The sequence below is a fragment of the Falco rusticolus genome, chromosome 1 (assembly GCF_015220075.1).
Source record: "Falco rusticolus isolate bFalRus1 chromosome 1, bFalRus1.pri, whole genome shotgun sequence".
Classification (NCBI taxonomy): Eukaryota; Metazoa; Chordata; class Aves; order Falconiformes; family Falconidae; genus Falco; species Falco rusticolus.
Genome location: NC_051187.1, coordinates 77,068,680 through 77,096,189, shown reverse-complemented (window position 1 = coordinate 77,096,189; position 27,510 = coordinate 77,068,680). Strand labels below are relative to the sequence as shown.

The 27,510-nt window shown below is 40.5% G+C and overlaps 1 protein-coding gene across 3 annotated transcripts in view; it reads left to right on the top strand.

Annotated features, from left to right (window-relative positions):
* Positions 1-24,818, top strand: part of AFAP1 (actin filament associated protein 1) — a 121,518-nt gene extending 96,700 nt beyond the window's left edge. For 2 of the 3 annotated variants that reach the window (XM_037385475.1, XM_037385468.1), the window contains exons 10-18: positions 3,047-3,258; positions 4,712-4,857; positions 8,392-8,509; positions 9,981-10,235; positions 12,132-12,246; positions 13,766-13,930; positions 14,536-14,726; positions 16,250-16,411; positions 21,181-24,818. In XM_037385475.1, coding sequence (XP_037241372.1) covers positions 3,047-3,258; positions 4,712-4,857; positions 8,392-8,509; positions 9,981-10,235; positions 12,132-12,246; positions 13,766-13,930; positions 14,536-14,726; positions 16,250-16,411; positions 21,181-21,207 — 1,391 coding nt within the window. In that variant the 3' untranslated portion in view covers positions 21,208-24,818. The remainder of the gene's footprint in view (positions 1-3,046; positions 3,259-4,711; positions 4,858-8,391; positions 8,510-9,980; positions 10,236-12,131; positions 12,247-13,765; positions 13,931-14,535; positions 14,727-16,249; positions 16,412-21,180) is intronic. The other variant, XM_037385482.1, reaches the window with a different exon arrangement.
* The last annotated feature ends 2,692 nt before the right edge of the window (positions 24,819-27,510 follow it).

The window sequence follows — 27,510 nt, the reverse complement described above, 5'->3', positions numbered from 1 at the left end:
TGCAAAGAGGAGGGGGAAGAGAAGTGTGGACAAAAATCTGAAAGGAACAATATTTGTTCTCAAACAAATAGATATAAAATGAATGTTGGCTGGACTATGAAATTAAATTTAGGCTAGGAATTAGAAGGATCTTGTGAAGGGATCAAGTCTTTTAGGATGGATCACACTGAAGTTTTATGGGATAGCAATCAAGACAGCAGCTGACTAGCCTCATCTAAAGTAATTTGAGTTAAAATGTGGTTCCTAAAGTAAGCAAAATATTGGGCAAATCCTGAATGAAGTAACAAATTTCTAATAAGCTATTTTACCTTCTAATGTTGATCATTCCATATGACAGCTATAGTGCTTGGCAGCACCAAGGAAATATATAAAAAGGCATGCAGAAAATGCTTATGTTTTGTATCTTAGTTGTTAGTTTGCTTACAATTTAGGACTTCATGCAATGCACTTAGCTGATGTCCTCACAGCTCTGGTATTTTCAAACAATGCCATGTATTTACATTCTCCTGTTTGCCTTTTGGTGCTCCAGTATTAGGTAACACTTCCATATGTGAATAAGGCTGAACACACGCTTCTCCCAATCCCTTCCAAAAAAAAACTTCCATAGAAAGAAAGCTGTGAAGCAGTTGCACCAGATTCTGAATTTGGATTTGCCTTTTCCCCTTCAATTGACTAGGAAAACTTTGGGAAACCCCAAAATAGGTGATTAGGCAGCAGCTGGCAGAACTGCATGAAGTGTGATAGATGTTTGCCCAATGTGAAAGAAGCAGATCCATGGACCACCAGTGAGAACTTCATAGATCACAGGTGGCTCTCAAGTCACACTTTGGGAGTCATTCACATAAGCAATTTTTGATTAAATAAGTGTGTGTATATATGTCTATACATCAGCTAAGTACAGATGTGATTTATCAACCAAAAGAACAGCTGGGAAAAGCTGTGTCCAGCCAGATGCATTGTCTGAAGCATCTGGCTTCCATAAAAACTCAAACTTCCGGGCTCTCATACTCGGTTGATTATTCTGTATTATGTGAGATGTTAACCACAGCTGTACAATCTAATTCCTACTATTTCTATCAGTTTTTGAGGTATAGACATAAATATAGCCATTACTATTGCCTTCATTTGGCTCTACTCAACACTGCTTGCAGATTTTGCAGGAAGATACCTAAGCCTGTCTAGGCTTTGGTCATCGCAGGAAGTCTTTGCAGAAGGAGTTTCTCACCACCAGAAATTTGACTCAGTTCAATGCCCTCAGGGAGGCTGTTCCATAGGTGAAGGCTTTAATGCTTTAGGAGGCTCTGCCTCCCAATAACAAAGGGAGAAGCCCAGCGGAGCTGCAGGGGACACCCAGCTAGGGTGGAAACTAAACCCACCTGCACTCAGGGTCATGGCAGAGCTCCTGCTAGCAACGTGGCCGGTCTTTGCCTGGGTTAAGCTGAATTGCCAATGCTTGAGCTGGGAACACACTGAAGGCGTTTTGGTCATGTCAGCTGTTGAAGGTTTAAGTGGGGATAGGTGGGAGGAAAAGTGTAAAGCATGGGATCTTGCTTAGCTTGAAGCAGGAGGGTTTGGAAGAGCTTTTCTGAGAGGTGCGCTGGGAGAAGAGGGGAAAAACAAGTACTGTGAAAATAAAGGATTTTCACTCTAAAACAAGCCAGCTGGCTTGCATGTGAAGAGTTTTCCATTTCTAGGGATTAGTATAATGCACAGCTATACAGGGTTTTGTTACAGGGGGAGGGAGAAGAGCTGAAGAGTGTGATCGTCACAAGGAGCCAAAATCAGAGGATTGTGCACATCCTCCTTTTTTCATGGCACCTTCCAAGATGCGCACAATTCTGATCTGCTGTATCCTGTTGGATCAAGCTTTGACATTGGAACCATAATGTTGGAAGGGAAACCCAGAAAAATTAATGATAAGTCATAGTTTTAATGAAAACCAAAGAGATAGCTATCCAACAGGATTAAATGAAAATCAGACCTGAGACAGAAGACAATTTTTATACATAAATTCTGGCCTTTGCAAGATACCATTTGTTTTCCTCCTCATAGCCTGTTTGGAAGTGGCAGCATGATGAATTCATGTACTGTTTGTAATGTGGAAGCAAAAGTAAAAGAGTATTTTTATTTTTTTTTCCATTCCCAAACTAAATAAGGCAAGGAAACTGGATATTGTCTTGATTTAAGGTTTGAGTCTGGAATGGTTGTTGCTATGGGACAGAGAAGGAAAAACACAAACCACTGCCTATTTAATGATATTATATGCCTGAACACTGTATCTGATATAAAGCATGATAAGAAAAGTGGGATTTTTTTCATGGCAATTTGTTCATGAAATTTTGATTTGTTGAAGGGTACTATATTGTCCCTAGGAAAATATAAAAATATTTGTTTAAACTTTTGTCTTGAAGTTTAGCTAAATTTCACATACATTTGCTTCTTGAATTTTAAACCAATATGAATTTTATTTTTATTGGCATCAGTGGCAGTCTTTTAAATTCTGCTTTAAATGTGTTGCAAACCAAATTAGATTACACCATATAACATCAGTGCTTAGTAGGTCTTTAGAACACTGACTTTGGATGCTACAGAAGGTAGCTCATCACCTAATTACATCATATGAGCTGTGATTTTCCTGAGAAAATTTTGGTCAGTCACAGTTATCAAAGCCATTACACATGGCAAAGGTGGGTCTTCGGTGTGATCACATGGGCTATGTACATACCTTTTTATCACTGTCCCTCTCCCGTTCTTACTAAAGTCTTGGGGATCGGTGTGCTCCTGCTCATGCAGCTACTGCAGTGACTAACACAGAGCAGCCATTTGCACATGAGCAGGATCACATAATTTTATGCTTTCTTCCAGGTTATTGACACAGAAAAAGTTTTCAGGAAAAGAAGTGAGGCAGGGTCATTTACTTGTCTCCCTAAAATCCATCTGTTATAAGAGCAACAAGTTGTTAATTGTTTAAGTTGTTGGGTGGTTGGTTTTTTTTTTCTTAAAAAAAAATCAGGAGTAAAATATCTCATGTTTCATTTTATTGCAGGATATCTTAACGTGCTCTCAAATAACCGTTGGCGTGAGCGCTGGTGCAGAGTGAAAGATAATAAACTCATTTTCCACAAGGACAGGACAGATCTGAAGACACATATTGTTTCTATCCCTCTCCGTGGCTGTGAAGTCATCCTGGGACTGGATTCGAAGCATCCCCTAACCTTCCGCCTGCTCCGGAACGGGCAGGAGGTCGCTGTGCTTGAGGTGCGGTGTTTGCTAATGACTATGGTTTGCGGGAACACCCACAAGCTAAATTAGGGAAGCAGTTTCATACACCCTGGCCATTCAAAAAGGCTTTGGAATAATATTACTGCAGAACTGGATAGTAAATACTGCAAGGACAAAAGAAATACTAAGAGTTGTAGGCAAAGAGAAAACTGAGATTTAATGCCGTTCAGAAATCTTCTCAGTAAGATGCTTTTCTCTATACTGACCTTCCCTTGACCTGCTACTAAAATATCCCTGCTCATTCTCTAGGCACACTTTTACATCAGGGATGTAATTACTTGGGGTAAATAACTTATCAATAATTAAATACTGGACCACTGTTGATGGGAACTCTAGACCTCTTAACTCATTTGTCTGCTACTTATGTCAACTCCTTTTGCTCGCTCTGTGTCCATATTAAGGCAGTTCTGCAGTTAGAAAACAGCGTGCCAGCAACCTGGTGTGGCTCTTGCCAGAGTGCACGTGTACGCACTGGCACACTCCTCACATTACGAAGGGCATACTTTCAGCTGTTAGGTGGGTCAGGATGTTTTTGAGGGGCTGTTTTAATCATATTTTGAAATTAGAAGATACTTAAAGCCAAATGTAATGAAGATGTGGGAGGAGGCAACCTTTTGCTTTCAGTGGTATCGCAGATACTTTGACCACTTTGGGTTTCCAGCTGCAGGTTGCACTAGTCTCCTGCCCTTGCAGCCAGGCCTGTTACATGTGAGCAGTTCAGAGCGGCTGAAAAAATAGATAGCAGCTCAAGGAATTGTGAAAGGAAAGGAAATATTTAAAAAGATCAAGAAATTTAGAAACAGCACGGTTTTCTCTTCCCACTATTTTTCCATTATTTATTTTGCTACTTTTTAACTTTGCAATTTGTGACTTAAAGCCAAATGTGAAAAATTTAAAACTATTTTAATAGTATTCATGTTTTTACTTGTGCCGTTATGAAAATGAATGCCATCATCTAGACAAATTTAGTGGGATTAAAAAAAATCACAACATTAAAATCTCTTCTGCTATTCCATTCTCTCTTTTATTTCATTCTCATTTCTACTTGTGACTGACGGTTTTCTTCTCAGGAGTCATGCTAACTAAAATCCCCCAGCCTAGCACAGGAAAATAATTCTATTACAGCTTAAAATTTTCTGAAGCCTAAAATAAGCATGACTTGAATCTAAATCCACTAGCTTTAAACAATTTTTTTTTCCTTTTTTGGAGATTGCCCACTTTGTATTACATCATAGCTGATGAACACATAGCTTATTTAAAGTGCACTCCTAGCAAAGCAGATTTAACAAGAATCGCTGAGGTTTTTAGGAGTTCAGCAGAGAGAAACCAGAGCCTCTTGTCAGCCAAGAGGAATGTGCTGTTTTGCAGTAATGCTCAGCTCACTGGCAGAGCAAAGAACTGACATAACGTTCTTGCCCTCTCCTCACAGGCATCCTCCTCCGAAGACATGGGAAGATGGATAGGAATTTTGCTGGCGGAAACGGGATCTTCAACAGACCCTGGGGCTCTGCATTATGACTACATTGACGTGGAAATGACGGCAAGCGTCATCCAGGCTGCAAAACAGACCTTCTGGTGAGAGGCATTCAGCTACCCGGGTGTTTCCAGTGCTCTGAGAATTTGTATCTGTATTTTAACTCTAGTGCCAAGACAGCTTATCAAAATCCACCTCCCTCTTTGCCAAGATATTGAACTTCTGAAGTGCTGCAGCATGTTAGATTGTGTTTATGATTATCATGTTGGCATCCTGCTGAGTTCTGTAAAAGATGCAGACACTATGCAACTTTACTCAAATCTTTACTCATTTTTTTCAGTAAATCTTGTATCAAATGCTATATTTTAATCTTTTATTTTACCTGGTGACTTAGAACAAATATGCTGAGCTATACAGCTATGTAGTTCACATTTATCTATTGGCTGTATTTGCTGTACATGTAGCCAATATATACAGTATATATTGGCCAATACGTGCCGTACACTAAAAATGTATAGTGGATTTATCTTGGATAGTCACATTCTCAGTGTTTCCTTCTCAAGTTCTTTATGATTAATTAAAAATTCATCAAGCTCACACCAGTCCAATTAATTTCTGGGTTTTAATTTAGGAGGTGGAAACTGGGAAGTTGTCTATGGCCCAGCACAGAAATCAGTACAGTGAATTCCCCATTACTGTTCCTGTGCTAAGAAAAGTAATGCATGCTTAGCATATATACTGTTTGACGTATTCAAATCAGTTTAGGCATTAAAGCAGTCTTTGGTGGGGTAAGACTGTCATTTTTCCTTGGCTAGACAGGATGGTTTAGACACGGGAGTGATGGAACAGCTGGGACAGGCGGGATGCCCTGCTGCAGATGTTCCCATGGTTTCCCGTGGTCAGAAAGCGGGTGGCCTGAGAAGACAGCTGGCAAAGGCGTCATCCCTCATCTCACTGCAAAATGAGACTCCCCACACAAATTTGGAATTTGTGTGACTTAATACATTAAAGAATTAGACCCCATCCGCCCATTATAACTTAAAATAAACTGAAAATGAAAAAAAGAAAAAAAAAAGGCAAAACCTTCAGAGTTTTCCAAAAGAAGAATCTCCTGCCATTAGCAAAGTATTAAGAGAGCTTTAATGAGGGAAATGATGCAGCTTCATTCAGGATCTGGTTTGAATGACTTCTGGTAGAAATCAAAGTGATTCAGTGTTACCACAAACCCAGCTTTGTGAAGACCAGATAATTTTGATAGAATCAAAATGCCCTTAGTTTACAGACTAATGTTAATATTTGTTTTGAAGTTAATAGGGCTCAAAAGGTTTATCCTGTGTTGATGGGTATTTTTGCTTCAGTCAGCATCGAACATCAACCACATTTAAGAAAGAAATAGAATAGAAACCTTGTCCCCCTGAATACTGTGTGGCTTTCCTTTTCTGAACAAATGTGATATTAATTGGAGCCAAGTGAAAAAAACATATGCAACTAGACCACATGTAAGAAAGGAATGTCAAACAAATTGCAAAATAGCAGAATTCCCCTATTAAGAATTAGTTAACATTCATTGGGTATCTTTAAAAAACTGTAAGAGCTTGTCGATAAGCAACTAGAGTAGGTGTCTGCTGATTTTTCAGCTGCTTCTAGAAAATGAAGAGAAATTACAGTGATACTTAAGTGTTAATAAAATACTATTGTTGCCCCTTATGGAATGAGTATCAGTATTCCAAATTAACTGCAATTATCATTAAAGCTTTGATTATCATGCAGTTACTTTGGATTATTGGTTAATCGTTTCCTGAGACTGATGCTTTGCATAACGATAGGCTCTTCATGAAGAGTTCCATCAATTTTCTTCATCTAAACCATTAGGCATCTAGGAAAGGCTGAATTAAAAGTGCTTCTAAGTAGGTTTTCTCTTATTTCCTTTCCCATTTAGCATTTTCAGAATACAGTTAACTTACATGGATGCATCTGTAAACAGGATTAATGAGGCTTAGTGAAATAATGCTTATGAAGTGTTTGCAGATGAATCTTGGCTTCCTTTGGTTGTGGAAATAGTTACTACAGGTGCATCAGATGTCATTATTGAGTACCCCAGTTTTCAGACATGGTTATTATACATCCCTTTCATTGAAACTACTTAAATAGAAAGATATACAGTAATGACTCCAAATGCAGACCTTCAGGCTAACCAGAAACACTTGACGAATGCTTTCCATTAAGGGGAGCAGTGAAAAACAGCAGCCCTTTAATAATGTCTAGTGAAGTGTGAGATATGATAAAATTTAAAACATTTTTTGTCATGGAATTGATCTTGGGCTTTTGGTTGTTTGCTTGTTTGAAGTAAGAAAAGTTATTCCACCCCTGCACTGCCCTGAAAGGTTCACATTGAACTGGGCACACTCGTCCCTCCTGTGAGCCCAGGTCTCCTGCAGCTCAGGTGAGCCACAGTTGGATGAGGTCTGTCTCCCTCTGAATAAGAAATTGAAGGGACTCCATGTTGTTCCAAAGCCAAAAGAAAGCAACTGTTGAAACCACAGCATTCTTGAGCTCCGGCCAGCACTACAGAAGACCCTCTCTGGTTTAGTAGGGCTTTATCATATTTTGTGAGTGTCAGCACAGAGTCTGAATAGTTCCATTGTTTGGGATGGAAAGCTTTGTTTTCCCAGGCATGTACACCTGAAGCTATAGGAATTATTTGGGATCTCGCCCTATACCTCATTCAATTTCAGTGGTTGATACAAAGAAAAACTCTCCTTGGGGTCGTTACAGTTATTGGGCATGATTCTGCCATTTTCTGCACTGTTACATCTTTGCAAGCCCATTGTAGTCCATGGTATCTTGCACATGTTCTGCAGAATTCCAGTAGAACAAGCTATGAGGGTGATGGTCATGGTGGTGGTGGTGTAGGGGAGGATTTAAATTGAAAGAAAAAATCTACCCCTTTTGAAGTTTCCAAAGAACTCAGATCCACTGTCTGCAATAGAGCAAGAATGAGCGTACAGATTATTTGCGTGCACAATTACCCAGACAGAGTTGGGAAGCATAGTGTCATTGTGCATGCTCTACCCAGCCAAAGTTCTGATGCGGAAAAGAAAAAATCCCAGGTTTTGAGAAAGTAATTACTCAGCCAATTTTGATAAATATGTTAACTTAGATTTCATCAAGGTTCCACTCCCATTTTCCCCAAATTTTTGCTGAATTTGATTCTTGTTTCTCCCGATTCCTAAGTTTGCCTCCCCCCTCCCCCCCTGGCACGCACGCACCCAGAAACACCTGCTTCTCCCTGATGCAGACAACAAGGGAACTTTTATGGGACATGGGCAAGCTGGTTTATAACACAGATCAGCAGGTTCCCATGTAAACATGCCACTGAGCAGTTACAGCTGTTGCCCTCCTGGCTTTCACACACTTGTATCCCCACTGTAAGAACTGAGTGCAGGAACATATGTTGTAATATTGGCTGCTAGCAGCAACATATGAATAGCAAAAGAAGGAAAACTGTCCCATAGAAAGCGAGAAGATATGTGCTTCCAGGCTACATAACCAGATGCAGGGAACATACCACTGAATCGTCATTGAGACTTAGGTTCAAGCACTGTTTTTTATTATCTTTATTTTGCTTTATTCAGTTTCATGAACAGGCGAGTTATATCTACAAATCCGTATCGGGGAAGCACTGCCAATGGCTACGCCTGTCCGAGTGGAATGGCACTTCATTATGATGATGTTCCCTGCATAAATGGATCGGTAAGAATTGAATTTGCACAGAGCAAATGGTTTGCATGTGTTAAATGCGTGGACATCTGAAAATTGTATTATCTAAAAAGCCCCACTGGGCAGTTTCCAAATGAACTCCTATTTTTTTTTTTTTTGACTGGGGGCTGCAAACTTCTCTCACACCTACAGAGTACTAGGGGTGTGGGACATATTGTTTACATTAACCTGCATGTGAGCCAACGTGCATTTAGAAAGCAGTTGCCTGTTGATGATTTGTTGCCAAGTCCTTGAATATAATACTCACTTGAGGGGGTATTTTTTAGATCACATTGGACCTGGCAAAATTAAAGACTTGGTTACACCAGCACTTTTTGGTGTCCGTTGGAAAGTAAACAACACCCAAACACTTCTCAGTCCCTGGGGCTGCATTCCCCATGACAGAGGGTACTGTTTATCCCAAAGGAGAACCACAGTGGTTGCTTCCATCTTCATAAATTGCAGAGCTGATTGTAGGCAGATGTGTAATAGGGTTTAACAATTAGTGGCTGTTAACCCATGATCCTCGGGAAGATTTACAGGGGAGCTGCAGCCTGTGTCAGCTTTTAAAGTGGGCTGCTTCATAGAGGCCCCCACTAAAGCTGAGCTCAAGAGAAATTCAGAGTTTTGAAGTGTGAAGTAGACTGCAAGTTCAGTCTTCCATCATGTCTTAGTAATGTCAGAAAGATAGTAGAAAGCCCCTCTTGGGAACAACAGGCGACCACATGTGTGGTGAGTAGTCTGTGTGTATAGTTCTTGGATGCACTTATGCCTTTGTATAAGCAGTGTACTGCCACAACCAGGATGGATTAAGGAAGGATATTTGGCAACCAGGTTGGTTTCTTTTAAGATTAATTGAATGAATCACTGGAGTATTGTTGTTGAGCTTTCCATTTTTCTGAAAAGAAAGAAAAAAAAAAAAGGAATGGCCTGTAGCTATTTTAGCTAGTTAGCTCAGAATAATTCTCCAGCAAATAAAATGTAATGCTAGCATACCAACAGCTGGTATTCACTGGAAAGATATATAGCCTGGAGAAAGAAAGAAAATAAAACCTCTTGGCTTCTGCTAATTGTTAGGCCATATTACTTTTAACAACTCATGAACCAGATGTAATCCCACAGATTCATCTGTGTAGCCTGTGAGTATCCCCCGTTAACACAGTCTGCTTGTGCCCCCTCGGTGCTCGAGCTAACAACTGAAGCTGCAGGCTGTGGAACAACAAGGGCGGTGGGGTAGTACTGGTTTGCTCATGCTGCGGAAGATGCCCGGGACTGAGGCTATGAGCCATGTAGCGCAATGCTTTTCCACGCTGTGTCCTCCCCCACTTTCTAAATAGTTTGACTCAAGTGTAAGCAGCAAGCATGTGCTCTTGCTACGGTCAAAAGAAATACTAGTGTTTTAATTTCAGTTGGGAGGTTCTGCATGGTCTGTCGTTTACTAACTGCCAAAGTGTATGTGTTGCAGTGGGAACCAGAAGATGGCTTTCCTTCTCGTAGCAGGAACATTGGAGAAGAAATGCTTTATGATAATGCAGGCCTGTACGATAACTTGCCGTCTCCAAAAATCTTTGCGCGCTATCCGCCAGCTGACAGAAAACCCAATAGGTTATCTACTGACAAACTCTCCTCTAACCATTACAAATACCCTGTCTCATCCAGTCTGTCTTCTGCTCAGTCTGTCACTAATACCTCTACGGTGGGGAGGGGATCTGGCTCGCAGGTACTGTACTGTTTAATACTTTACAAAGCTTTTTATTTTGTGGCTGTTCTGTTTATCTGATTATTATCCTAAGGGCCATGGCCTGTTCAGTCTCTTAGAGTTAGTACTGAAGTGCTTGGAGTTTAGTCAGGAGCCCCTGCAAATGCAACAGGTTTGCTAAGTTGTAAATCCTGATGTGGAAGTATTGATACCTGGGAAGGGCTTTCCCCACAAGTTCTTGATGATTTACAGATTGTGGATAATAACAAAAAAAATAGACCTTCCAAACTTAACCTGAATGTGTATCTAGCTGCCTTCTGTCTCCTTAGGCAGTGAGTTGTTTTAAAAACTTTAAAAAACCCAACAAAATACAACAAAGTGAAATATGACCTGGCTGTGACAGCAAATTTGCCTCTCTAGAAATTTACGAATCTGTATGTTGTGTATACTATGGTTATATATACCTTGTGACTATACAAATATATCATTATATATATATATATATATATGTACACTAAAGGATATTCTATATTGTAGATAGTGTGTATACACCATATTTAAATTACTGCCTGGTGTTTGCTTACACTGAAAACCACCTAAGCCTATGTCTGTGCTGCTTTCTGAGAACGGCCTCGGGCTTTTGGACCTCAACTGAAATGGGAAGCAGACAAAATCCTGTGTGCTCAGCCTCAGCAGCGGGGTCAGACCCCAGCAGGGGGGCAGAGCAAGGTGGCTCACAGCCACACCAGGAGCCTTCTCCGAAGCCTGGAGCCAGTCTCTGAAAGCTGGTTGTTGGCATAAGCCTGTGAATGTATCACAAAGATGAGTGGTTTTCAATCTGATCTGGAATGGAACAGTTAGGTGTTTCCCTCGTATATAAGGTATTATTTGTATATATGTATATATGTATGTAAATTTGTACATATTGCGTGTTAGCTCACATAACGCTTACAGAAACTTCCTATTGGAATATTGGCATTCAGTGAAGCTGCAGAATAGGAGGTGGACCTGAGCAATAAACTGCCCTGATGACTGCAGAAGCAGGCTTCTCGGTGTACTCCCAGTTCAGCCCTCAGAAGCGTTCGGAAGCAGCTGAGCAGAGCGTGGCACGTGTACGCCCCGTGCTCAGCTCAGGCACCCGCCATGGGCGTGCTGCGGCTGGGCAGGGCAGCGTTGCTCTTCCCAGGGTTCGGCTCGTTGCAGGGAGCCCCCTAAATGGAAACCCCTTGGACATGAAATGTGCTGTTTCTGGTAATCGTGTGAGCCTGTCTGGCCATTATGAGAGGGGTTTTTAAGTAAGAAAAGCTTTTAATTATTAGCTTCTTTTAAATTAATTATTAGAGATTGTATTTAGAGGAAATAATACGTTGAGTCCTAACATTTAAAAATATGTGATAATTATATTGTAAAAAAAAATAAAATCTAGGCACCACAAGAATTGCAAGGTCTTACAGTAAATAAGAAAGTGTTGAATTTTTGTGTGGCAGACCCTGTTGGTTTTTTCTTATGAAATTAACTCTGACAAACATGTGTTTCACGAATATTTACTGTATAAAATTACTCATAGGTGCAACTTTTCTGCCTCACAATGGCTTGCTTAATGCAGTAAATGCCAGAGTTTTAAATAACTTGGAGACGGTGATGCCACCAGAGATGGTCCATACTCTAGGTATAGCATACATAACAAGGTTCATCCCCTTGTTACCCTGTGATTGCCAGCATGGCTGCTGCTGAGTAGGCAGCTCTCGGAGATGACATCCTTGGAGGCAGCACTGTCTCCAGCTCGGATCGATGCGCTATATAAAGGCTCTCCGAGCAGATGGCTTTTTGTCAGGCTTTGCCCTTGATGAAAGGGTGACTATAGTGCCAGTGGTGCAGGAATAGCTGAAGCCCATTTGCACTTTTGTTTTCAAACAGTTCAAAGGCAAGAAGCCTCCTGCGACTGCTAATGGCATCAGTGGAAAAGGGAGAGCTTTAAATAGCCAGCCGAAGAAATCGGAATCGGTGTCATGTGTGAAGCGCACCACATCCAGTAAGTATCTCTCCTTACTGCTGCCTCGCTGTGAGTGGAGTCATGAGGATACCCAAAATAGCTGCTGTCATAGCAGACAAGGTGAAGAACCACTGTGGTTCTTCTGTGGCTGAGAGGCTGAGCAGGAGAGGCCCACCAAGGCTTTAAATAGGAGATGTGGTGTGCGCTGGTGACTCGGTACTCCAGCTGTGCCACAAGGTAAAAGGCTATCATATGGAGAACAATAAATGTGAAATGTGGACCCATGCCTGCAAAGTCACGAGGGCAGCAGGAAAAGAAAAGGGTAACAATTCTTCATTTGGGGCAGAGAGTAATTCTGTAGTCCTGTTAGAAGAGGAAGATGAGGAGCTGGGAAAGACAGGAGAGCATTATGTTACTCAAAAGTGGACTTACTCTTGTCACTAATGAAAAAGGCATGATAAAATAATGAAGACAACCACACAGCTCAAAAGCTTCCTCAGAGAGAGGAGATTTCAGCTGGTGAGTGGCACATTCAGAAAGAAGATCTGTGCAGGTGGATTGCCTCTAGGAAATCCGGAGCAGGGATTACTTTGTGTAAAGAAGAACAGGCAAAAAATAGCTATAATTGTGGTTTTTAAATATGGAGTCAAAAGCACAGCTTCTTCTAGAGAAGGAGCTAATGTGGGGTTTTTAACACCATGGTGAATTTTTAAGAAGTCATGGATTTAATGGCAACAAGAGAAATTTGGGTTAGACTTAGGAAAAAAGTATGTGTCTTTCTAACCCAGGTCAGTTAGTACTGGAATAGATAGTTGTGGGAGTAAGGGCATCTTGGTTACTAAAGGCTGAGTAAAACTGGTTTGTCAACTGTTTGTCAGGAATGATTCAGTATCCTTGAGTTTGCCTTCAGATTTGCAGACAAGACAAAGTGATCTGTTGGCGGAACTATTTTCTTTGAGTCTGCAACTGGAGCACAGGTATAGAGCGGGCTGTGATATAAATTAGACCACAGGTACATGTGAACCATGAAATTGAAGCATTTATATGGGAAATTATAAAAAGAAAAAGAAAGCTCTTGAGTATCAAAAAAACGCCAATCAACAACTTTGTATTCTCTTATGTCAGGTGAGAAAAGACATGTGCTTTAAGCACTTGAAGTAGGAATGGAAACCAGGCCAAAAGGCAAACTGGTATTTTTTCCTCTGACCCTTTCCAATTAAAAATCAAAGGTTCAGAGCTAAAGAGGAGCCTCGTTTCCTTCCTCTGAACTATACTGAAAGGCAAGGCCATTTTTCAAAACCAATGTACTATAAGGTAACTGGTATTTCTCATTTTCCCCGTATGAATGTAGAGAACAAACTGCCTACCCCGTATAATTTCTGCAGCTGTGCTGCAGAACTCAGCAGGAATCATGGAGCTTGAGAAAAAGCCAGTGTGAAAGGGATTGCAAACGGATTTCTCAAACTGCGACATGCTTCGTGTGATGTTCAGTCTCAGGGAATAGTTTAGAGTTTTACTATTAATTTTAACACAAATAACTACAACCCAATACATACAGATGCGGAACAGTACAAATATGGCAAGAATCGTGTAGAGGCAGATGCAAAGAGATTACAGAGCAAAGAGGAAGAGCTGCTGAAGAGGAAGGAAGCACTCCGGAATAGGCTGGCCCAGCTTCGAAAAGAAAGAAAAGATCTGCGTGCTGCCATTGAAGTCAATGCTGGTATGAGGTGCTTTTTTGTGCTGGATTCTGCCCTGGGTAGGCTTAGTTATCCTGATAGCTTTGTAATCTGTGCTGAAGACATGCCACTACATGGGTTTTGGTTTTGATGTTAAACAGTACTCTGTAATGCCTGTATTTTCTTTCTGTATAGATATAAAATACAAATATATATTTATTTATATTTATATATATATGTAATAGATTTTATATATATGTGCGTGTGTATGTATACACACACCTTTGAAATGACACTGATGGGGACTTCAGACAAGCAGAATACGGGAATAATTTTGTTGTGACTGGTTTTCATGACATGGAAAAATAACAAAACAAGTACTGATATGAAACTAGACTAGAAACGTTGGGGAGGCACCTGAAAGAAAATATTTTATTTCTGTTGCTAAACTTTTTACATGAAAAAAGCTTTTTCCAAAGTACTTTTTTGTGATGTCACTGATTTTTGGAGACTTTTGGAGACTTTGGATCCTTACGTTTTTAAGAGAAAATATTTTCTGTGTCAATTTAAACTTCTTATTGAAAGTTTAATTTTATTTTACTAATCTTATTATATTGTTTTTATTAATCCACATTGCTGTGGATGACAGGCAGGAAAACCCAAGTGATTCTTGAAGACAAGTTAAAGAAGTTGGAAGAGGAGTGTAAGCAGAAGGAGGCTGAGCGTGTAAACCTGGAGCTAGAACTGACCGAGGTGAAGGAGAGCCTTAAGAAAGCCTTGGCTGGTGGCATCACACTGGGCTTGGCTATTGAGCCGAAGTCGGGAACATCAAGCCCACAGGTAGGCAAATCCCAGCACTGTTGGCTGGGAGTGCTCTGTGTTCTCAGGGCCAGTAAAATGAGTGGGAACTGGGAGTTTTCAAAAGGTTTATTAAGCCCAGAAAATTAGAGCAGAACTAAATGCCTTTCTGTGTTAATTTTATTCTTCACCTGCATCTGGTGTACTTTCTGCAGTCACAGGGAGCAAGTAGATGTGGGAGTAAGACCTGGGCAGGCTGGAGAGCTGGGCAGAGAGGAACCTCATGGAGTTCAGCAAAGGCCAGTGTAGGGTCCTGCACCTGGGGAGGGACAACCCCGTGCACCAGCACAGGCTGGGGCTGACCTGCTGGAAGGCAGCTGAGGAGAAGGACCCAGGAGACCTGGTGGGCAGTGAGTTGCCCATGGGCCAGCAGTGTGCCCTGGTGGCCAGGAAGGCCAGTGGCATCCTGGGGTGCATTAAGAGAAGCGTGGCCAGCAGGTCAAGGGAGCTGATCCTCCCCCTCTGCTCTGCCCTGGTGAGGCCACATCTGAAATGTTGTCTCCAGTTCTGGGCTCCCCAGTTCAAAAGAGACAGGGAGCTAATGGAGGAGAGGGTCCAGCAGAGGGCTGCAAAGATGGTGAGGGGACTGGAGTATCTCCTTGATGAGGAGAGGCTGAGGAGCTGGGGCTGTTTAGCCTGGAGGAGAGAAGACTGAGAGGGGATCTTGTCAATGTCTACAAATGTCTTAAGGGCAAGTGTCAGGATAATGGGGCCAGGCTCTTTTCAATGGTGCCCAGCGACTGGACAGGGGGCAACGGGCACAAACTGCAGTGCAAGAAGTTCCGTCTGAATATGAGGAAGAACTTCTTTACTTTGGGGGTGACAGAGCACTGGAACAGGCTGCCCAGAGAGGCTGTGGAGTCTCCTTCTCTGGAGACATTCAAAACCTGCCTGGATGCCATCCTGTGCAAGCTGCTGTAGGAGAACCTGCTTTAGCAGGGGGTTGGACTAGATGATCTCCAGAGGTCCCTTCCAACCCTGACCATTCTGTGATCACAGGCAGTATGTGTTAGAATAATGTGCAAAAGCTGACACCTCATTGTCCCCAGTGGTTTTAGAAGTACATGAACTGAGACATTGCTCCATCCCGGGGAGGTTTAAATGCACCAAGTCATCACGTAGTGGTGGAGACCTGCTTGTGCTGGTCCCCCATCAGTCACTGTCACCCTTTGCAAGGGCTGCGTCTCACATATTCACGATGGAGCATGACAGTCCTGGCTTATGCTATAGCTCTGTGTCAGAAGCAGCCCTCAGAAGGATCAGAGAGGGATGTGTCAGTTCCTCCGGGTGACCCAATATTGTTTAATCACATCAAGTGAACTCTAATTTTCATCACAGATGCATGTTATTTTGCTAACTTTTGTTCTAACCTTGTTTTCATTTATCCATCGTTATGGGTGTGATTTCTTTAAACAAAAAATCCTGCAGTTCTAAATCTAGATAGAACATATTGCCTGTGGGACTATTTGGAGGAAACTCAATGTAGGCTTTTCACTCTTCATTAGTCTCCGATTTTCAAGCACCGAACTTTGGAAAACTCTCCAATCTCCAGTTGTGATACCAGTGATACGGAATGCTCAATACCTGTGAACAGTGCAGCAGCTCTGAAGCGACCTCCCTCGTCAAATAATTCTCCGTGTCGAGGCCATGTCCTTCGAAAAGCAAAGGTGAGTCTTATGTCTAGATTTTTTTTTCTGTCCTTTTTCTTACTTTCTTAAAAAAAATCTTACTTGCTCGTGGAGAGACAGAGACAGAAAAAGAGATCGAGAAGGATTGGTTCCTGCTGCTTCTGTGGGTGAAATTTAGTCTTAAGAAGAATATATCTAAATTATTTGTATTACTACATAAATACTGCTGATTTGGGGGAAGCTTTGGCAGAAGACTTGGTAAATAGTTTGGGAGACAGATTGGACTCTACTCACTCATTCTATGTTCTTCTCTGTTCCTTTATAGATTTAATTTGCTAGATAAGTGGTCTGTGGTGTAGACAGTCCATCTAAAATTCATAAAGTTACACTAATCTGTGTAGCAGAGAAGTGGTTAAAGGATCACTAGACTAAGTGTTCTGAAGCAACTTTGGGTCTGATCTTTGTCAGCTGGTGCAAAACCAGAATAGTTGTGCATTATAATAACTGACAATGCGTTGGGCAAATACCTACTCTCAATGCACAACTTGCTTCAAAAAAACTGAATTAATTTAATTTAGTCTCACAAGTACCAGGCTGAAGTTTGAGTCCTCTTCTATTGTTACAAGTTTCTCATTTTTGTGCTTTAGTTTAAATGGGATTTGCATTAACATTCCTCTGGGCTACATCTGCTACCAACGTAAGCATGTGTGGGCAGCGTGTATCCAAGGGTGATAGTAATATCTTTGGCCCAAGCTTTTGTTGATTTAGTAGTTCACTGCTAATGGTAATTATAGACAATAATAATCATAGACATTTGTCTTTCATGCATTCCATTCCTTTTTTCAAAACAATGAATTATAGAGATTTTTTTAAGTAACTTTGATTACATGTCTTCGTTGATCATATACATTTACAGTGGCTGAGTATGAGCCTGGCACCTAAATGTAGCAGACACTGAAAAATCATAATCTCAACAAATTATTTGCTTTTCTGTCACATCCTAATCTCTGTGTTTCCCCCCCTTTAACCTCTGCACATTACCCAGGCCATGAATCTCTTCTTCTGCTATACCTTATATAAGAGCTTTCTCACCCTTCTTCTACAACCATTTCCTCCAGCCTTTCCAACTGCTTTTGCCGCTAGTTACCCCGATCCATTTAAATTAAACTCAGTGTAATAGGTTTTGGTTCTATTTAAGTTTGAAGTTTGCTGCTTGTGTTTCAAACCTGACAAAGGACTTGTGCTCTAAAGCTTATCTGTGTATTCCAATTATACCTTTATTTGTCTCATAAAGATGCCATCTCCAATGATACACTTTGGTTTAGATTCACACGTTAGCACAGTGTTACTCATGGATTGTGGCCTAGCAGAGCACAGTCCTTACAGAAGGGAGTGTGGTTTTGTGCTGCATGCTGGACAGGCACAGCAAAGCCAGCCATTTAATCTTTACAGCTGGAGAAACCAGGGGACTATAAAAACCTAGACATTTTTGGTGTGAAGAGTACCTTCCAGCTGTAGTACGTTTTGTATGCTCGGCATGTACCACGCAGGACAAACCCTGCTGTGCCACTTGGTATCACTGTGCTTTGGATGGCACAATAGGTTAGTTAAGCTCTTCTGAAGAGGAATCTGGGCTATAAGATTAGCCTAATCAAAAAGGTTACAGAGCTACTAAGTGTATGAATTCCCATCCTGGGAAAAACAACTCAAAGTATCCAATTCAGCTTTAACAGCTTTTTCCTAAAACCTCATGCACTAAATATTAAGAGTGAAATTTTGCTGAATTAGATAGTGCAACCCAGGCTGTACTCAGCCCATTTGCAAGGAGCTGCAGCCAAAGGCTGCCATCAGGTATGCATCTGCAGCACACACCGCTTTCAGGGGGAGTTAACTGTGCATGTGTGAGGGTGGAATTTGGCTCTCCGCTCTTTTGGCCTTTTGCAGTCATGAGTGAGCCCAGGCCTTATAGATGTGGCTAAGGAAAGGGCGTCACACGTGAGTATCCCACAGCAGAACTTACTTGGCTCTCCCTGTGTGGATGTCAGTGCAATGTGTGGGAGTGAAACAGATTGCACGTCTGTTCTTGCACTTGCTTCTTTGGCAGCTGGCCAATCTCCCAATGTCATGAGGGAGTTGTATAAACATTCACAACGTCAGATTTTTTTTATTCCCCCAGTATGTATCTGAATGCACTGAATGCCTCCCTTCTTGCTCTTTCCTTGCACAAAGGATGCCGAGTATGTCACCAGGCGGCCCTGTGTTTGCAGCCACCCTGATGGCACTGTCGTGCTAATGGTCCCGCAGCAGCGTGTCGCTCCCCGCCAGGGCAGCAGCTGCGGTGCGATGGGTGCCCTGTGCAGCCGCGATGCCAGCACCCTGGGGCACCGGCAGGGCAGGCAGGGCACCCCAGACAGCAGGTTTAGAAGCTGCTCCACCAAAATCTCTCTCCTCTCTGATGCACTGATGTAAGACGGAACTAGAGAGAGAAGCGAGAGGTTTAGTGTTAAATCTAAGAACTAGCAGCAGTTTGAGGATTGACTGTTCAGAACATACACTATACATATACAGATACATGCATACATATATTTGGATTTTTTTAACTTGTTGGTTTTTAACATGTGCTTTTAATTTTTTTAGAAAGTAATAACGCATATATTTTAAGAAGTCAGAAGACATTTTAATTGCAATTTTGTTAATGTCTACTTGGCTGGAAATGGAGACTGTTAAAACGTGGAAAACAATATTCTGCATTAACGTTCCTAGAGAAGTAAAATGGCCCAAATATCCTTGGTGTACAAAACCCCCGATTATTTAAACATTTCACATTTCAAATTAATTTCTAAAACTAAATTTTTATGTGTAGCAAGGAAACTTCAGTGATTATTTCTGATTTGTTTTCAAAACTGGTGGACTGGTGAACGTCAGTAGCTTACATTTTGCTTATGTTCAGGAACTGGAGAAGAAAAGGAGCTCTCCCAGTTTCTCAGCTCCCAGTCAGGCTGTTAATATTGACTTAAACATTCTTTTATTAGTGTGAACCTGCTGGAGAAATGGAAGCAAAGAAGTTCCTGCTGCACCTGCAAAAGAAGCTACTTCTTTCAAGGCTTATTTTAACAGTTTAAAAAAATCTCCTTCCAGCTGCTTAGCCAAGGACTTCCTTTAAGAGCTTTGGTAGCATATACATAGGGAATATATATTTAATAGCCTTTATTAAGTAATCTAGTTTTTACCAATACTGTGTTTAGTTTAGATTTACCATAATTTCAAGTATAAAACTGAATATTTTAAAGATACTGTATTTTGATAAAAGCACCATTTAAATGAGGACCTACCCAAGATTAAAAAAAAAAAGTCTACCTTTTTAAAATATAAGATTTTTTTTTCTTATATTGCTAAAGCAGCCACCAATCGTGACCTTTACTGTTGCTCTCCAGTGGTTGAAGAGGTGTCGTGCTCATGCTGCATTAGCCAAACTAATGCTGTTACTGCTTTCAGCAGCAGAAACAGATATTAACATGCATAAGTAATAGTTTTCAATCATAGCTCTTAAATGTTGTGGAATGAGTGTTAAATTCAGGAATTCAGGTTGGGAGCCAAGTCAGCAGGCTGCCGACAGAGTATCTCTGCAGAGTAGCTAGGTGGGAGAGGAATCCATTAGGCCCCCGGTGCCTGGCTGGGAACAGCTGGGTCGTTGCTCCATGGGGATTACTCAGCGAGAGGCCACCTCCTTCCTATCTTCATTAGTTCCCGATATCTGTAAGGCTGCGGGGTGGGGAGCAGGTACAGTGTGGGCATCCTAAACTGAGCCCATCTCTCTTCAGCTCTGTGGCTCCTGTGTACTGTTAGGAAGCACTGTAGGTATCGCCCAGTAGCCACAAGTTTGATTTAACTGGGTGTTCAGCTGTAGCAATCTCACGATTTTCACTTATGTGGCAGAAGACATGGCAAAACTTTGCTCTGAGACATATGGATGAAAGCATTATAGATTACGTGCTTTGCTGTGGACGGTAAGTGTCATTGCCCTCAGCTAACAGGTGAGGAAACCGAGGCACAGAAAGGCAAAGTGATTTCTTTAACTCGCCAATAGCTCACCTTGGGTTATGTATCCTGGAAACAAACGCAATGTAAACTAACTTTTTTTTACGTTGCCTGTAAGTCTGCCTCAGTAAGCTGCCCTTTGTAGCCACAGGAACGTGTCTGCCGTAAGTTTTATAATAAAAATAAATAATAGTAATTAATATACATAATATATTAGCTATATATAAAAATTTTAATAAGAATTAATAGGTCATTACTTATAAATAATAAATTTATTGTTTAGAGATAATAACTGATGAGTATGAATGAGAGATAAAAAATTAATATTGTAAGAATAAATAATAGTTAAGCAATCACACGTCGTCAGCTATGAGAGGCAGCGAGTGCTTCCTGCTGTCTCACCTGTGTGCTACATCAGCCGCTCCATCCTCCAGCTCCAGCTGAGTGCTTTGCACCAACTGTGGTGTGCAAATTTGCTCCATTAATCCCCTTTGCAGAAAACAAACATGGCGCATTTGCACTGCACCAGAAAAAAAGTTGCCGTGTGTAGTTGTGGAGGGGTGGGGGCTGTGCACAGACGCTATCAGGGCATACTTGTCAGCTTCCCCTAACCGATCTGTGGGCAGGAGGCTGGATCCAGGGAAGTTAATGGAAAAATGTTACTGACCTCAGCTGGCTTTGGCTTAGCACATCTGATGACATTAGTGAAATACCCTGATTTCTCTTAACATTTTTCCGTATTACTTTTTTTTTTTCCCCCTCCTTTCCAGGAATGGGAAATGAAGAATGGAACATAAATACAGCAAAACCACTCACTTTCCATAAAGGCCTTACCTATTATGGACCAAGACGCAGGCTGCAAAAGACTCATCTGAAAGGTCGTATCAAGCGATACAACATAAGAGGTTTTATAATTCTGTTAAGTTAATGATAGCTTGGCACTAATTTGCCTGTATTCCCTCTACTGTATTGCTGTGTAGCTATGTGTGCCCCTTTTTAGTAGCTGTAACTCTTAATTTCCAACATCACTGGTAAAGAACATGAAAACCAAAACCCCAAAATGAACCATAGTAAACAAAAAGGAGCATAAAGTCGCAGTTGAAAGTTTACTTCGCTGGAATGGTACAGACCAGCAACGTTAATTACATCGCATCAGATGGCCTGAACGCCACCGAAGACTGGTGTGAAATCGTGAAAAAACATGAAATACATGAAGACCAGTGTGAAATCGTAACTCCTTCAGGTCAAAACTGACTTCCAAGGTCTGCCACAGAGGTGGCTGAGCAAAGCCTTGCTTGCTAGCCCTCGCTTTGCCGTTAGCTGTTATGTGGCAAAAGACAACTGCAGAGCTGTAATCACAGCAGCGAGGCAGCTTGCTTGGCCGGGGCAGCGGGAGCTCTCAGTGCCACTGCCCTGCAGGTTGGTGCAAGGCCCTGGGATGTAGCGACTCAGCTGTGAAGCATTTTTTTGGATACTTTTTAGACAGATGCTTTTGTCATTGGGAGGTAAAAAGCTGCCGTACTTTGAAAAAAATGTGTTTTAGTACATTCTCTGTGTTACTGTCCTGAAGCACCAGTCATTTTCAAAGGCCATCTTGTCGGACTATGACTTGTTCCTCGTTTTTCTAAAAGGCAAACAGGTATTTTTAGATACTGCTTCTTTTCTATACTTTTTGAAAAAGAAAGCATAAGTGAAATTCAGCTGTAACAGATGATGGCAACTCAGAGCAGCATATGCAGTCAGTCTTGTTTTGTTTTTTATATCTTATTGTTAAACTTGAGTTATAGAACACTGCTGTACTTAGTTTCCTTTGTCTTTTCAGACCTCAGCTTTTATTTTTGAGGAAGATGGACTGAAAAGATGATAATTTCAAGATTCTTTTATAAACAATTGTACAAAAATTGGGGATTTTCTCAGACAGGAGTCCATTCTGTTTTACTAGGAAACAGCGTCTTGCATTTTAGTCTGTAAAATTATAGAAATCTGTTGGTTTTTGTCTCCATCCATGTCACTCCTGAGAACCTACATGCAGTAAATTGCCAACTGGAGTCCTTCAAAATCTCAAGATTGGCTTTTAAAAATCAGGAGGAGGTGTGTGTGTGTGTGGGGAAACATTTAATGAGTTGGGTTCTTTCAGGTTTTCTCTCTATGTTTTTTTAAGCCTTTGGAGAGTCTTCAATCACATTCTCCGTATTTTTTTTTTCCTTCTCGACTGTGAGGACTAGAAAATTACTTTAATTAAAAACATTAAACTACTATTCATATTTTGAGATAATCACAGATGTTAGGGCTGGAGTCTTGATAATTACTTAAGACATGCAATTAAACCCACGGGAGCTGGCAAGACATTAGTTATCAAGGATCACATCCCTTTATGGCCCAGCCTAGAGTTTGTCTCTTACCTTTAGGAATAGGTGCGTGTCGCTCCTGAAGGGTACGCTGGGATCCCCAGCTGAGCTGGATGCCAGAGGACTTCCCGCAGGAGCATGTGGGATTTGAAGGCACAGAGCTATCGGTCAGAAAGACTTGACAGCTGCTAGGACACAGGGCTGTGTCCTGTTCCCAAGGCAGTTAGTGCCAGGGATCCCATCAACCTTAGCAGAGTAGGAATGGGGCCCAACATGAGAAAAGGCTCTTTTCTTCTTGGGACTGGGCTTTGTACAAAGTGTCGCAGGAATGCAGATACAGTAGGGAAGCAAGCGTCAGTGTGCTTTTCACTGAAAACAGGATCTTTCTATATTATTTTTAGGTCATCTGCTTACTTACTAACTCTATAAGTGGAGGGCACGTTCTATGCTGTATGACTATGGACTAAACAGTATCAAGTTCCCATAAATATTAGCAGAAACAAATTTGAAGCAAAAGTAAGTTCATTTAGGCTTTTTATTTCAAATTAAGTTATTTATTTGTATATTTCAATGAATATTTAATTTATATCTGTACATATTTATGATGCAAATTAGGTTTCTAGTCAACGTTTGCAATGAAGTAACAGTTGCCATTAAGAAGTGGTCCCGCATCAAGTAATGCAGAGTAGTCAAAAGCCAAATCACTTGTCTTGTTTACCCAATATTGGCATTGTATCTTCCACCCTCTATATCCCATGGGGGAAAAAAAAAAAAAATCCTTGGCAAAGACAGGTTTTAATCCATGCCTGAGATGGAAGTGTGCAAATTTCTGTCCAAGCAAACAGAAACCGCATGGTACTGGGGCTGTGCACACAACCCAAGCCCTAGTGCCGCAGCCTTCTGCTTTGCCAAAGATGCTGGTTGCCCTCGGCACCTATAGCATCTACTGCAGCAGGGGCTGCTGGCAAAACTAAGCATCTTTTGCCCTTTCTCCAGCAAAGCCTCCATAAAGCCACCCCCCCCCCCAACCCAGCTCGTACTGTAATTTTATGTCTGTAATGTGTAAGTGCATCGGTAACATCACAATTTGCATCAGTGACATGTCTATTCTATATAATCACCAAGGTTTTGAAAAGAGAAAAACAAAAAAGCCTTGGTAAATAACCTCTCTATAGACCACATTTGGTGCTGTGAAATGAACTCTGTTTTCTTGAATAGTACTATTGCTGCACAATTTTTATAAAAAGCAACAGAGCTTGTATTTTCACCATTTTTTCGGTTTCAGGATCACCAACCAAAGTCAGCAATAGAGCAGCATGACTTTTGATTTAAAGGAAAACTCTTGTATTTTAAACTATTTCTATGTCTTTTACGAAAACGTTACACTTGTGCTTCCTGAACAAATTCCTGTTACTGTACCAGGTGCTTTTTTTTGTAAAATTGTTTTTGTATGGGTGATGCTTTAAAAAAAAAAACACATAACTTTTGGGGATCAAAGGTGTTTTTGTTTGTTGTTTTTTTATGAGATAATTGTGGCAATTTGATTTTTCAAATGTTGAATACTTAAATTAGTATAAATTTTTTTTGTTAAAGACACTTTCAACTTAATTGGCCCAGGCTATGTGTTGTAAGATAATGTTCTCATATTAAGAATGTAATTATTTCCTTATTGTATTTTTTAAAAAACAAAATCATATTTAAAAAAATCTCTGTGAAAAAAAGCATGAAAGAAACATGAAAAAAGTTTTTGTTTTATTTTTGTTATTGGATATGTTGGCAGTGCCCATTATAATTGACTGTAAATATAGTCTTTCTACTGTATTTCTCAATATATTTAAGTTTTTTGACACACATTCATGGGAACTTCTGTTATAAACGACAACAAAAAAAGTCCAAAATAGACCCACCTTCAAATGTGTGTCTTAGTAGCTTCAACTAACTTTATGCCTTTCTAGTTTATTCTTCAGAAAGTCTTGCAGAGTGTGAAAAAAGACTGGCACCTAGCAGGTGCGACAAATCCAAGACCATTATTAATAAAGTTACCTGTCAAAAAAAAAAAAGAAATATTTGAGTTGTTGTTTCTTGGTATTTGTCAGTATAATAAGTAGGTGACACCTTAGCAATAGTCACCCTCAACCAAGTACCATTTTCCTCTGCCAGTCAGTTGAAAAATGCTTGAACAAGTTATAATATGCATTGGTTTGGTATCATTTCTGCCCCTGTTTAACTGAGCGATGACCTTCTGCAACTTGAATGCAGTTCATCCAAGGGCTTGCCTAGCAACGGAAAATAGGAATTTGATGTATTTAGAGCTCATAGCAGAAGTTACTGCTTATCTAGTGTTACTGTAACAGTTTGCTTAGATGTTGAACCTATTCATAAATAATGTAAAATGTAAAACATTAAAAATTACCCCTAAGAAATTAATGTGGCTCAAAATCAAACAGATAATTAGCAGGTTGCTTTATGATGAATATAGCAATTCCTTATAGATGACAGATGGGACTGAAAAGTGATAAACCATAATTACTCCTTGTTGCTTTACTTAGATTTAGCTCTTGCTCCCATTACACTAAAAATATTACCAAATATACCATGCTTAAGCAGAAAATACATTCTATTTTACCAAACTCAAGGAAGCAGTATTATAAAGTAGTCTAATTGGTTTCCTTTCTGTATTCACAGCCTCCTTGACCTCAGGAGAAAAAGGTGGTCAGCATTTGTAAAGTATGTGGTGTTAACTAATAAAAATTGTCTCTCGAGTAGACGCAGCTTTTTCAAATCTGAATCAAAGCTTATTGCCTTTTGTCAATTAAAAAAACACCTCACTGCCTTTTGTCAATTAAAAAGCCTTCAAAAGCAAAGGAAATTATTAGCATTTCTCTAGAGAAAGAAAGAATGTCTGTAGAAAAGATACATACATAGGATAAATTGTATAAAAATATATGTATGTTATATATAAATATATATTTTTAAATAGTTGTAGTATGTAATATGTACTATTATTACAGCATAATAGTATAGATGCAAAAAAGAGAAAATTAATACCTTCAGTTACTCAGGCTCATGGCCTAAAAAAAGCCTTAAAAAGGATCTTAGTGTTTCTCTGTAAGCTGTATTTAATATTTGGTCAACCCCTTGCATGCCAAAGGCATTCAATATGAAAGGCCCCACCAACACCTAACTTACTCCATTGTGGTTTATTCCTGCAGGTGGGCACCCACATTGTAAGCATTGCAGTGGTTTAATGTTAAGTTATGTTTTTAACTTCCTTTTAAATTGGTGCATAATTTGAGCACCATCAGACCCCCTCATTACAGCATTTAAGCACACAGCTTTATAAAGAAGGGCTCCTGGCCAGAGACTGAAGGATGGCAAATGTGACACCATTTTTTCAAAGGAAGATGGAAAAAAAAAGTCTGAAAATACAGAGTTCTACAGCTGTTCTGGGCAGACTGACAGGTGGTATAATGATGGGAAGAGTCAGTGAACAGCCTGAGGAATCACTGTACTGGGGCAGAGTCAGCGCAGGTTTATACTGGGGTGTCATCGCACATGAAGTGCTGAGGGGTCTGCAAAGCTGTTGGTGAGCATCCAGGAAAAGAACATACTCTGCTTGGATTTCTTCAACACACTTTTTGACAAGGTCCATCACTAAAGAGGTTTAAGTAGCTACTGGAGAAAAGGAAAATACCCAATAGGACAAATGACTGGTTGATAGACAAACAGAAAAATAGGGCATGAATTCTCTATTTCCAGTTGCCTTGGCAGTCAGCCTTGGGATCCCACAGGGCTGGGATAGGAGCCTTGAGCAGGTCAAAATATTCAGAAAGACTTGGGGGGGGGAGAGGATGACAAATTTAATTTTATATATATAAATTTATATATATTCAGGGTAGTAACACTAAAAGCCAGCTACAAGGATTTGCAGAAATACTTTTCACAACTTCACCAGTGATTAAAATGTCAAAAAAAAATCAGTGTACAGAAAGAGCTGCTTGTGGTAAAGAAAAGAAAAAAACCCACAACCCTCCCCCCCAGACCCCCAATCTAGACACTTCTGAGTGCTGAAACAGCACTACACTCAAGATGATCATGGAATTTTAATAGTTAGATGCATGTACTGCATAGTAATTAAGAAAAAACCCAAATCAAAAAACCAAAAACACAACAAAAAAAAAAACCCTTGGCAAATATCCTGTAGTCTAAAATGCAGCAAATGGCTCTAGACCATCTGACTTGCACAACTTGCACAAACAAGTGGTTTAAAATAAAGAAGACCACCACCCACCTAGCATCTCTGATATCACCATCATCTGTTTTAGGACCCATAGAACATTATCCAAAGTCTGAGCTCTGACTCATAAATAGATAAACTCATATGGATGATGGTACAAGGGCAAGAAAGCAATCCAAAAGCACGACAGCCTCTCCATAGAAGGAAAAAATATTATTGATAATATAATGAACTTCAAGGGGAAAACAAAAATAAGGTCTTTTCAGTGTGAAATAAAAATCTTGAGCAGGGAAGGGAATATGTAAAAAAGTTACAAAAATCAGCAGCAGAATGGTGAATGAAGTAGTCCCGGTCACTAACAGTACAGACGCTGAGGGCAGCAAAATTAATGGGGTAGAATTAATGCTCAAACCTACAACACAGGTACTTTCACTCACTGCCCAATTCAGCTAGAAAAACCTGTTGCCACAGAATTCTACAGACACCTAAAAGCTTATACCAGTCCATAATCAATA